Here is a 13,064-nt window from a genome sequence, read left to right as displayed (position 1 = left end):
AGGAGGAAGGAGGGAGCTTAGTCGGCAGCAGAGAGTGGAGAATAAAGGATTACACAGTCGGAGCCACTGAAAGCCCCTATTCAGAGGTCAGAGAGGTCAGTGCTGACTTCAGAGGAGATAGCCCGGTGATGTAGCTGTAAATTAACTCTTTGTTGTCCTGTTTTGGTGCCTCATCTCCCTCCACCCCTCCCCTCTTCATGGAGAACAATGAAGACAGGGGTGAGAGATTCAAACTGCCTTTTCATGATAAAAATGCATTTTTCTGCTAATAAACCCAATTACAAAGTTTCTTAAAATCGCCTGGACTATTGATTTCTGAAAAAAATTTTGAACAACAGTGACACTTTAAGGCCCTATTACACAAAGCAATTATTGGCCACATTTGGTTATTGGCCATTATGGCCGATAATCGCTTTGTGTAATAAAAGGTTGTATTTGTAATATTTAGTTAGGCCATGTATCATCTACAGCCGAGAGTACATTTCATTATTTTTGTTCCTGTGACTTCATTTTACAAGATATGGTTATCACATGTAGAGGGTCATATAAATGCCAAAAACCCACCAGTACCGAGCACCTGTGTAACCACCATCTGAAAATACCCTACAAAATGTTTAAAGGGGTTGTCCGGCAAAAATCTTTTTCTTTCAAATCAACTGGTTTCAGACTGTTATATAGATTTGTAATTTACTTCTATTCAAAAAATATATTTAAAAGTTTTCCCATGCTTATCAGCTGCTGTATGCCCTGCAGGAAGTGGAGTTTTCAGTCTGACACAGTGCTCTCTGCTGCCATCTCTGTCAAAGACAAGAACTGTCCAGAGTAGTAGCAAATCCTCATAGAAAACCTCTCCTGCACTGGACCGTTCTGACATGGACAGAGGTGGCAGCAGAGAGCACTGTGTCACACTGAAAAGAATACACCACTTCCTGCAGGTCATACATCAGATAATAATTATAGGAAGACTTGAGATTTTTAAAGTAAATTACAAATCTATATAACTTTCTGAAACCAGTTGATTTTAAAGAAAACAATTTTTGCTGGATAACTCCTTTAATACAAAGTATTATTCTTTTAGGTGATGACATAAAAAATCGACAACCAAAAATACTAACAACCCAAGGAGGGGAGGATAAGGCAATTGTTGTGCTGAAAGGAGAAGTCCTACAGTTGGAATGCATCGCTAAAGGATTGTGAGTTACAAAATGTATTTCTTACTGAACGGGCATAAAATTTAGCAAAATTTCCATGACTAGATAAAACATTACTACCATTTAAAAAAAAAAAATGCCTTTTCAGTTTCTAGCTGTTCAGACCTCTACTGATTGCCAGAACAAGCCAGGAGAAGCTCCTGACAGAGCATTTTACTCCCCTGCGGCCAATTATCGGTCCGTGGAATAGAGACAACGATCAGCCAATGATCGTGTCATCGGCTGAATGTTTATTTAGGTTCAAAGCTAAAATTATCGGGCAACGACCGCGCATCGCTGCATTGAATAGCGACACGCGGTGGGCGACCGTCGATTTCTCAAGCGCCATGCTTAACCTAAACATGTTGCAGGGCTTCTCCTGCGCTCCTTCTTCCTCCTGGGCACAGCAGCAGCTTTGGTGCGGCCTGTCTAAGCTGACAGACCGCTCAGCCAATCACTGGCCAGGATCGCCGCGGCGAGTGATTGGCTGAGTAGTCTGTCAGCTCAGACAGGCAGCACCAAAGCTGCTGCTGCGCGCGGGACCGGGAGGCAGAAGAAGCGCAGGAGAAGCCCTGTAACATGTGTAGGTAAAGCATGGTGTTTAAAACAAGGGCTGCAAGGACATCAGTAACAGTGTCCCCATACCTCCCAACCGTCCCGGATTCCGCGGGACAGTCCCTTTTCGGGGTCCTGTCCCGCGGTCCCGGAACGGCCCCCCGTGTCCCGCATTATATGTGGCCCCAGCGAAAAAAACAATAAACCAGTAACTCACCTGTCCGCCGGTCCCAGCAGCTCCTCTCCCGGCAGAGCGCGCACTCCCGTCATCCTCCGGGGCGGGCAGCAGGGTATACAGACACTGACTGTGCCGGAAGTGATTCATGATGGAGGCTGCAGGTCACTTCCGGTACAGTCAGTGTCTGTATACCCCGCTGCCCGCCCCGGAGGATGACGGGAGTGCGCGCTCTGCCGGGAGAGGAGCTGCTGGGACCGGAGGACAGGTGAGTTACTGGTTTATTGTTTTTTTCGCTGGGGCCACACTAATGGGGGATTGGCTACAGTGTGGGGCGCTATATGGGGGATTGGCTACTATATGGGGGGATTGGATAATATGTGGGGTGCTATATAGGGGATTGGATACTATGTGGGGCACTATATGGGGGCATTGGCTACTATGTGGGGCACTAAATGGGGATTGGCTACTATGTGGGGCACTATATGGGGGATTGGCTATTATGTGGGCACTATATGGGGGATTGGTTATTATGTGGGCACTATATGGGGGATTGGCTATTATGTGGGCACTATATGGGGGATTGGCTACTATGTGGGGCACTATATGGGGGCATTGGCTACTATGTGGGGCACTATATGGGGATTGGCTACTATGTGGGGCACTATATGGGGATTGGCTACTATGTGGGGCACTATATGGGGGCATTGGCTACTATGTGGGGCATATATGGGGGCATTGGCTACTATGTGGGGCATATATGGGGGCATTGGCTACTATGTGGGGCACTATATGGGGGCATTGGTTACTATGTGGGGCATATATGGGGATTGGCTACTATGTGGGGCACTATATGGGGGATTGACTACTATGTGGGGCATATATGGGGGATTGGCTACTATGTGGGGCATATATGGGGGCATTGGCTACTATTTGGGCACTCTATGGGGGTTTGGCTACTATGTGGGGCATATATGGGGGCATTGGCTACTATGTGGGGCACTATATGGGGATTGGCTACGATGTGGGCACTCTATGGGGGTTTGGCTACTATGTGGGCACGATATGGGGGGATTGGCTACTATGTGGGGCACTATATGGGGCATTGGCTACTATGTGGGGCATATATGGGGGATTGGCTACTATGTGGGGCGCTATATGGGGGATTGGCTACTATGTGGGGCACTATATGGGGGAATTGGCTACTATGTGGGGCACTATATGGGGGATTGGATAATATGTGGGGCACCATATGGGGCAATGGCTACTATGTGGGGCACTATATGGGGGATTGGATACTATGTGGGGCACTATATGAGGGGATTGGCTACTATGTGGGGCACTATATGGGGATTGGCTACTATGTGGGCACTATATGGGGGGATTGGCTACTTTGTGGGGCACTATATGAGGGGATTGGATACTATGTGGGGCACTATATGGGGGATTGGCTACTATGTGAGGCACTATATGGGGGATGGAGGGTCACTATGGAGCGTGGCTATGGGGACCGCGGCGCACATGTCCCTCTTTGCTCTTTGCAAAAGTTGGGAGGTATGTGTCCCTGCAGCCCTCGCTAAACGATTATCAGGCCGTGTAATAGGCCCAGTAAACGAGCGTAGATCTAGCAGATCGGTGCTTGTTTGCATTATTGATCGGGCCCCCATCGGCCCGTGGAATAGGACCCTAAGACCTCCTTTGATCCCCTCAATGTAGAAATTTTAGTTTCTAAATTATAGTTTTTAATGTCATACTACTGTATATGCTGTTTGGTAGCTTAATTTACTTGCAGAATACACACACCCTTAGTTTCAGTACTTGGATGAGTAGGAGGAAACTTTATTTACAGCACTCCTTTAATTTCTCCTTGCTGTAAGAGTAGATTGATGTGATTACGGCAGCCTCAGCAGGGCTTCAAGCAGACTATTTAGTGTTAAAGGGGTTATCCAGCGAAAGTTTTTTTCTTTCAGATCAACTGGTGGCAGAAACTGCCAGAGATTTGTAATTTACTTCTAATAAAAAATCTTGTCTTCCAGGACGTATCAACTGCTGTATGTCCTGCAGGAAGTGGTGTATTCTTTCTAGTCCGACACGGTGCTCTCTGCTGCCACTGCTGTCCATATCAGGAGCTGTCCAGAGCAGGAGCTAATGCCCATACAAATACTCTCCCACTTCCTGCAGGACATACAGCAGCTGATAAGTACTGGAAAACTTTTAAATAGAGATTTTTTTAAAAGAAGTAAATTACATAGTCAGTAGGCACATCATATGGTTCTGCTATGTATCCTATCAAGAGGCTTCCAGCTTTTTATATACATAGACTAATGAATTGAATGGCTTTAGGCCTACCCCTACGAATGAATGGAGAAAAGAAGGGGAGGAATCCATAAAGCATCGTGCTATAGTAGAAGGCCATGGGACACTGCTGAAGATCAAGGACGTGACTAAAGAGGATGAAGGAGTATACATCTGTGAAGCAAAAAATCAGATGGGTTCTGCTCGTCAAAGGTTTCATGTCTTTGTAGAAGGTAAAAAAGTGGGAAAGTATTAGGTTATACCCTATAAGTGCTGCTATATAATTTAATCACAAATCTCCCAACAAAACCAGAAATGATGGGAGGGTTGTTACAGGGATTCCCCACCCCCTCCAGTGAGACCCCTATATTATGGGTGACTACAATGTTAAAGAGAAACTCCAGCAAAAAAATCTTTTTCTTTCAAATCAACTGGTTTCAGAAAGTTATATAGATCTGTTAATTACTTCTATTTAAAAATCTCAAGGCTTCCCATACTTATCAGCTGCTGTATGTCATGCAGGAAGTGGTGTATTCTTTCCAGTCTGACACAGTGCTCTCTGCTGGCATCTCTGTCCAAGACAGGAACTGTCCAGATTTGCAGCAGCAGCAAATGCCCATAGAAAACCTTTTCAGCTCTGGACAGTTCCTGTTTTGGACAGAGGTGGCAGCAGAGAGCACTGTGTCAGACTGGAAAGAATTAACCACTTCCTGCAGGACATACAGCAGCTGATAAGGATGGGAAGTCTTGAGATTTTCCAAATAGAAGTAAATACCAAATGTATATAACTTTTTGAAACCAGTTGATTTAAAAGAAAAAGATTTTTGCTGGAGTTCCCCTTTAAATGTGAACATTATAGGACGCTCTAGAATACCCATAACACCACGAAAAAAGTTATTTTTTTAAAAGGATATTTTTCTATTAGAGTCTTTTCGCACAGATAGGGAGCTGTTCTATAAGGTAATATTACCTATTCAGAGCTTCAGAGAATCCTGTAAAGAAAACCTGTCATGTTGAATATGCCCTCTTATTTGGTTTTTGAACCAAATAAAATTATGAGATGAATATGGTGAGTGCCGGGATTTCCATTTGATGCTCTTATCTGCAGGCGTCATGCTATATAGATGAGAAGATTGATATATGGTTTTGTGGAAAAAGTTTGTAATCTATTCATCAAAATTTCTGCTCATTCTGTGATAAGTAGTCAAGTGGGCGGTCCTACTCAGTAACTGGCTGCTTTCTCTATGCATACTTATACATAGATAGCTGTCAGTCATTGAGTAGGACCACCCACTTGACTTTACTTAGCCCAGAATGAGCGAACGTTCACATAAAAATCCTGTAACTTTTCCCAATAAACTATATATGAACCTTCATAGCTCCTCCTGCCCTATAACATTTTCAATGTGTCAGGGTCCCTTTAAATTATTTATAACATGATCCCTAATATTCCCCTTCATGTACTTGTATCCATACTGTGCATTCTTCTCTGATTTCATCACTGTTTTCAGCTCCTATATTCACTGTTTTTAGAGCCTCCCAGATGGGAAAGAAAGCTGAAGAGCTCTATACAAGGAGTAGGGTCGGAGGTTATCCTAAACTGCTCAGCCAACGGGACACCTGAACCAGAGATCCAATGGCAACGGAACGGAATCCCTATGAAAAGTAAAATGAAGAACTATGATTTGAAAAATTTACAATGGGGAGATTAAGTCCCACCCCCATTCACTCCACAAGTTTTACTAAGAGGTGCACGGCAGGTGTCAATTTCTCTGCCGTGCTTTGCAGGCAAAAACTATCATAAATCAGGTGCAGGGTAAGGCACCGCCTCCTCCCTGACCGACTTTATCTGCAACTTTGTAGCTTCTTTGTAATGCTGGGAGGGTTAATCTGAGGTCAAGTTGCTGATGAACTCACTGTGATGAATCCTCCAGCAATTACAAAGTTGCAGATAGGGACTTATTTACATCAGCCGTCTTGGAAGGAAGGGGGAAGGAGGGGGAGACGGAGAGAAAAGCTCACATACGGTTTCTTGTGTCTTCAGCAGAAAGCGGCAGCTCAAAAATGGGGGAAGCAGACTGAATAGATAATAAGTATGTAAGGAATTGTTAGTCTCACCATGGACAGCAACATATAAAAAGTTATGTTTGAACAAGATCAGATTTAAATCTTGCTGATCATTCCTTTTAATATTCTGTGTCTGGGTGTTTTTAATGGACGTTGAATAAATCAGGATTATATTGGTCTTGGTTATGGTGCATTTACACAGGCAGATTTATCTGACAGATTTTGGAAGTTAAAGCCAGGAATGGATTTGAAAAGATGAGAAATCTCAGTCTTTCCTTTAGGACCCGTTCCCTGTTTATGGTCTGTTCCTGGCTTTGGCTTCAAAAATCTGTCAGATAAATCTGCCTGTGTAAACACACCATTAGGCTGCATTCACACTACGTATATTTCAGTCAGTATATGTATATTTCAGTCAGTATTGCAACCAAAACCAGGAGTGGATTAGAAACACAGAAAGGATCTGTTCACACAATGTTGAAATTGAGTGGATGGCCGCCATATAATGGCAAATAACTGCTGTTATTTTAGAACAACGGCTGTTATATTGAAATAATGGCAGTTATTTACTGTTATATGGCGGCAATCCACTCAATTTCACCATTGTATGAACAGATCCTTTCTGTGTTTTTAATCCACTCCTGGTTTTGGTTGCAATACTGACTGAAATATACGTAGTGTGAACATAGCCTTAGTTGGAATATTTATGCAGCTCAGTCTAATGGTTTATAATTATGTACATTTTTTTTTTCTCAAATAAAGGAGAAACCCTTCCTCACAACCATAAGATGACAGGAGGCATAATGTTCATCCACTCACTTGAGCTATCGGATAGCGCAGTGTACCAGTGTGAGGCATCAAACAAACATGGCACCATTTTCACCAGTGCCAACATTGATGTTCTGGGTAAGTCACCTGATGTCACTATAAAATCACACAATCCTTGAGTATAACCTTAAATGTTCATGTGGGGTTCACACCAATCAATCACCGTCTGTCACAACTCACTAGTCTGCCAGTTATTGTTATAATAAATATCCAATATCAATATAGGAAAGGTCATGCCGCCATGTAAATTATCATTGTTGCACCATTATCGGTATATAGCTTGTAGCTACATTTCCACAGGGCATGGACTAGATGTATATCAAGCTAATGACTCCACTAGGAAATTAGAAGGGTTGTCCCAATTAAACATCTCAGAGCAGAAATTCTGCTGTTATCTGGATACACTGGAGATGCTGCATGTTTGTCCTACAGTGACCACTGCAGGCGAAAGGTAGTATTGCATGGCAGCAGTTACAGTGAATGGGAGACCATGTAATACGTAGACGAGTGAGATTCTACTGATCTGTAAAGAGATCTCCCCTTTTAGATTATGGGGCATTACACAACTCCAACCCTCTATAATGTCTTTATGTCTGAATAGGATATGAGTTTACCCCCTGCCCCTTCCCTTTAAGTAATATCTGACAACCTTGATTGTCTATTATTATTATTATTATTATTATTATTATTATTATTATTTCTGCTATCATTATCATCAGCTATGGTATATATAGAACTGTATGTGTTCAGTAGTTGTGCATACACTCTTATAAGTAACAGTTTCAGTATTTTTATGCAGCTATTTTTGGTTTCTTTATACATCTTTCTGACATTTTTTTGCCATGCTGTAGATATTGTACCATTGATATTCACCCATGAGAACAAGTCATACACAGCGGTGTGGGGACAAAATGTCTCATTACATTGCAAGAGCTTTGCCTTTCCTGTGGCTGATGTTACATGGTAAGTGAATTCTCCTTTAGCCTATTACACAGTAGTAAAATAAACCCTTTCGTGCATCACTCTATGTATTATATTGGTTTCTATATTTTACATGATTTAAAGCGAATGTACCACTGGGTACACCGCTATTTTGTTTTTTACATCAACAGACCGGTGCTGGTGCGGGAAAGCCGGTGGCGCTGCCCTTTTTTTGAAACGCTGCTTGGTTCCCGCGAACGCCGCCGGTCTATTCCCGAGCACCGGCCCGGAATGAAGCACTGGAGGCCGGACCCCTCTGTGACGTGGCTCTATTAGAATCAATGGAGGAGAGATTGTCCCATGGCCCACTTTCAGTGCTTCATGGCCGGCTGCTGCTTGGTAATACACCAGCGTTGTGCGTGAGAATGGGGAAGTGGTTCAATAAAAGGACATCGGCACCGGCATCCCTGTGCTGGTCTGTTCATTTAAAAAACAAAAAAGCGATGTATCTAGTGGTACATTCGATTCAAATGAATGTTACATTGTAAATAATATAAGGCTGCAAAACCAGGGTTTACAGTCTCAGTACTCAAATACCCCCAGGACTTATAGTAGGGCATAATAGTGGGTCCTATGAGCAGTCACAAAACAATATAAAAAAATCTTGTATCAATTGTCAGAAGCAAAAACAATGGCTACACAATGGTAGGGTGTTAGTGGCCAGTGGAAGTACCAGTCTTGCAGTGAGTAATTATCTTGCATTAGACTCAGTGGAGGAGGTTTATCAAGGCCAGTGTATTCGTATGCCAGTCTTAAATAAAGTTCCATCTAATATGGTGAACTATTTCAGGTAGCTCTCGTTTGTGATTGTTTATAGTTAAAAATTGCTTTGTCTAATAGGACCCTTACATGTAACTTATATTTTTTGCAATTTGAAGCAAGTGCATTGTGTATTTCAAGTTTTTACAAATGAGAAAGAGTTATTTAATAAAGTGTTTTTTATAAGGTATCATGGAAAGAGAACAGTCCAGCCTAAAAGTGGGCGCCATATAATAGATGACAATGGTAGCCTTCATATTCAGAAGTTGGAAGCAGAGGATGCCGGCTTATACACATGTAAGGTGTCAAACAGCAAAGGAAGCACTTCAGTTAATGCCAACCTTATACTTCGAGGTACGACGCCTTCAGTATTGGAGCATTACATTGTGCTTAGGTTTATGGAGAGATAGACTTACTTTATATATGTGTTTTTGAATAGAACCTACGAAAGGGTATGTGTCTCCGGAGAATCCGTGGGTTAGAAGATGGCACTCCATAACGCTGGCCTGTCGTGTCCAATGTGATCCCCACCTCTGTTCTTCTGTGAGGATTACCTGGATGAAAGATGGACAGGAGCTGAAAGAAGACAGAAAAAGGTATCCATAACCACCTCACAGTTGTAGATGTGTTAAAATGGGACCATTGACAGGCATAAGGATCTAGAGAGTCCTTTGCTTGCAGACCAAGCTAAAAATACATTTAGAGGAATGTAAAAATTGCCTAATGTTTAAAAACTCAAAAACATCATAAATGTTATGTTGAAAAAACACAGATGGTCAGTAGTGCCCATGTCTGGTACCGAACATCATAATGTAACCTTGTGTACCACTAGGTACATCGTTTGTTTGTTTTTTTTCATTAACAGACCGTGGATACCGGTGGTGCTGTTGTTTTTTTAACTGCCACTTGCTTCCCGCGCACAGCACTGATCTATTCCCAAGCAACGGCCCGCCCAGAGCACTGGGGAAGGCCTGCCAGCCCCCAGTGTGACGAGACCCCCTCCCCTTAAAATCAATGGATCTGCATCACAGAGGGGAGATCGTCACACCAGGGGCTGGCAGGCCTGCCCCAGTGCTCAGGAGTGGGCCAGTGCTCAGAAATAGACAGCCGCCGTGCACAGAAACCGAGCAGCGGTTAAAAAAACGAACCTCGCCACCAGCACCCCCACGCCAGTGCCGGTCTGTTAATGTAAAAAAAAACAAAGCAATGTACCTGGTGGTAGGGGTAGTAAATCAACAACCCAGTAAGTAGCCTTGGTGACAGATACCATTGACTAATTTAATTCTTGCTCACACGATGTTTTTTCTTTAATACAGAATACAAGTGAACACAAACACTTTGTCTATAAATGATGTAAACTGGAAAGATGGCGGCACCTATACCTGCATTGCCAATACATGGCTAGACTCAATGGAGGCTGAGAGTCATCTGACGGTGCGAGGTATATATAATACTGATGACAACAACCAATCAATGACACCAACCAATCAGTGACACCAATCGATCAATGACACCAACCAATCAGTGACACCAACCAATCAATTAGTGACACCAACCAATCACTGACACCAATTGATCAATTACACCAACCAATCAGTCACACCAATCGATTAATGACACCAACCAATCAGTGACACCAACCAATCAGTGACACCAACCAGTTAGTGACACCAATCGATCAATGACACCAACCAATAAGTGACACCAACCAATCAGTGACACCAACCGATCAATGACACCAACCAATTAGTGACACCGACCAATCAGTGACACCAACCAATAAGTGACACCAACCAATCAGTAACACCAATCGATCAATGACACCAACCAATTAGTAACACCGACCAATCAGTGACACCAACCAATAAGTGACACCAACCAATCAGTGACACCAATCGATCAATGACACCAACCATTCAGTGACACCAACCAATCAGGGACACCAACCGAACAATGACATGTCAAAAGGTTTTTTAATTCAAAGTATTACACTGGGGTTGTAACCTGATATGGGCCACATGTCCCTAATTGCTCATGGGGCAATTCATTGAGTAGTAATAGTGTTTGAAAAGTAATAGTGAACTTTGCATGCAATATCATATACGTTTACACCATATAATTTAAGCCGTATCATTCCTCTTTGCTAAGAGAGTTTCTTTATTGTAGATGTTCCAATGCCCCCGGATAATGTACAGCTTTTGGAAAAGCAGGACCGTAGTGCCGTGTTATCCTGGACAGCCGGCGACAGTCACAACAGCCCTATTTCTGGTATGTTCATTTTTTTTATTATTAAAATAAATATATTATTCTGTTTCTTTTATTTATAACATCTACTATTAAGTATCTACTCATCCTCTAGTCTGGTGTGTTGATTTATAGGACTCTAAAAAAAAAAAGTTTGAAAAGTGATTGATGGATGGTCATATGTTTGTACATGCTTAGAAAAATTTTATGTTTTCCAAATTATTTTTACCTTTCTAGAATTTATCATCCAATACATAAAGAGCAATGATGAAACAGGAGAATGGGAAGATGTGGCTAAAGTCCCTGCAAATGTCACCTCTCTTCCTGTGCAGCTTATTCCTAATACTAACTACCGATTCCGTGTCTCTGCTGTGAATGGAATTGGGAACAGTCCTTCAAGTCTTGTCTCAGAAAATTATAGAACGCCGCCTGCAGGTAATGTGCACTTACCATATAAACCTAGTAACTTCATGTAATGCTTTGCATCTTACTGCACTGCATTTGGGAGATTATAGAACTGGTGGTTTCTATCAAAGTATTGGGTAAGTGAGATATATATATATATATATATATATATATATATATATATATATATATATATAAAGCTGAGTTTTCTTTATTTGACACATAATATGATGTTGCATGTGTGCTTGTATACTGGCATTAAAGCAACATTCCAACAAATGTTACCACTTTTCATTTATTGGGGATATTCTAAAATTCTGGTGATGAAAGGAGATTTTTCTTTTTAAATCAACTGGTGTCAGAGAGTAAGTTAGATTTGTAATATACTTCTATTTAAAAATCTCAAGTCTTCCAGAACTTATCAGCTGATGTATGCCCTGCAGGAAGTGGTGTATTCTTTCCAGTCTGACACAGTGCTCTCTGCTGCCACCTCTGTCCATGTCAGGAACCGTCCAAAGCAGGAGAGGTTTTCTATGGAGATTTGCTACTGCTCGTGACAGTTCCTGACATGGACAGAGATGGCAGTATAGAGTACTGTGTCAGACTGGAATGAATACAATACACCACTTCTTGTAGAGCATACAGCAGATGATAAGTACTGCAAGACTTGAGTTTTTTCAATAGTATTAAATTACCAATTTATTTAAATTACCCTTTAAGCCCTAATCTTAAGACTTTCCATTGTGCCATCACACTGCATTTGTGTAGCCTGTGTGGGCACTGTGTTTCCATATTCACTGACCAAAAAATGATCTGTGATTTCCAAACAAAAGGACAGAATTTGTATTTTGTGATTATATATATATATATATATATATATATATATATATACAGTATATATATATATATATATATATATATATATACGGTGTTTGAAAACATGACAATTTTAAATGCCTTTTTGTTCTGTTTTTAGCTCCTGATGTTAATCCACACACTGTATTTGTTGAAGCTGATCGTCCAGATGAAATGACAGTGAGATGGGAGGTACGAACAGTAAATAAATCCCAGTCTTATATTTGTATTTTTCCCTCTGATCTTTTTCTACATGGATTACAGTAGCACTCTGTGTAATACATAGGCAGAGGAGTTGGATTCATTACACTTGCTTTGAGTCCTAAGTGTTATATTAGTGACACTTCTATACTCTTGCACCATAGAGAGGAAAGTCTTCAGATCTTACATCCAGGAGAGCAGTGTCAGGCTGCATCTCACAGGATCACAAAAGAATCTGTACAAAGAAGAGACAGTCAGTGTGATCAGGGGAGGTGTATAAATCCACAGCTCATTACTGTATTTACTCACCTACTATATCACTGCATTCCTGATCTTTTTGATAGAAATGAACTGTGAGTCATTTATGGATCTGCAATAGTGGACTGTATACCATTGCATTGTATGGGCCAAAGTACATGGGTTACATTGTTTATGGATTTGTCTGGAACCCAAACTGCAAAACGTCTGGACATGACATCATACAGTCCAGATTTGTAGTCCAATTGCCTAGA

At 41.8% G+C, this 13,064-nt stretch overlaps 1 protein-coding gene across 3 annotated transcripts in view; it reads left to right on the top strand.

The window, feature by feature from the left end:
• Positions 1-13,064, top strand: part of CHL1 (cell adhesion molecule L1 like) — a 54,873-nt gene that overhangs the window by 25,621 nt on the left and 16,188 nt on the right. For all 3 annotated transcript variants that reach the window (XM_069967142.1, XM_069967141.1, XM_069967143.1), the window contains exons 7-17: positions 1,079-1,193; positions 4,264-4,448; positions 5,749-5,880; positions 7,042-7,185; positions 7,959-8,070; positions 9,035-9,201; positions 9,287-9,443; positions 10,164-10,288; positions 11,014-11,115; positions 11,329-11,526; positions 12,473-12,543. In XM_069967142.1, the coding sequence (XP_069823243.1) occupies positions 1,079-1,193; positions 4,264-4,448; positions 5,749-5,880; positions 7,042-7,185; positions 7,959-8,070; positions 9,035-9,201; positions 9,287-9,443; positions 10,164-10,288; positions 11,014-11,115; positions 11,329-11,526; positions 12,473-12,543 (1,508 nt within the window). The remainder of the gene's footprint in view (positions 1-1,078; positions 1,194-4,263; positions 4,449-5,748; positions 5,881-7,041; positions 7,186-7,958; positions 8,071-9,034; positions 9,202-9,286; positions 9,444-10,163; positions 10,289-11,013; positions 11,116-11,328; positions 11,527-12,472; positions 12,544-13,064) is intronic.

Source organism: Dendropsophus ebraccatus, chromosome 4 (assembly GCF_027789765.1).
Source record: "Dendropsophus ebraccatus isolate aDenEbr1 chromosome 4, aDenEbr1.pat, whole genome shotgun sequence".
NCBI lineage: Eukaryota > Metazoa > Chordata > Amphibia > Anura > Hylidae > Dendropsophus > Dendropsophus ebraccatus.
This window is presented reverse-complemented; position numbering and strand designations above follow the sequence as displayed.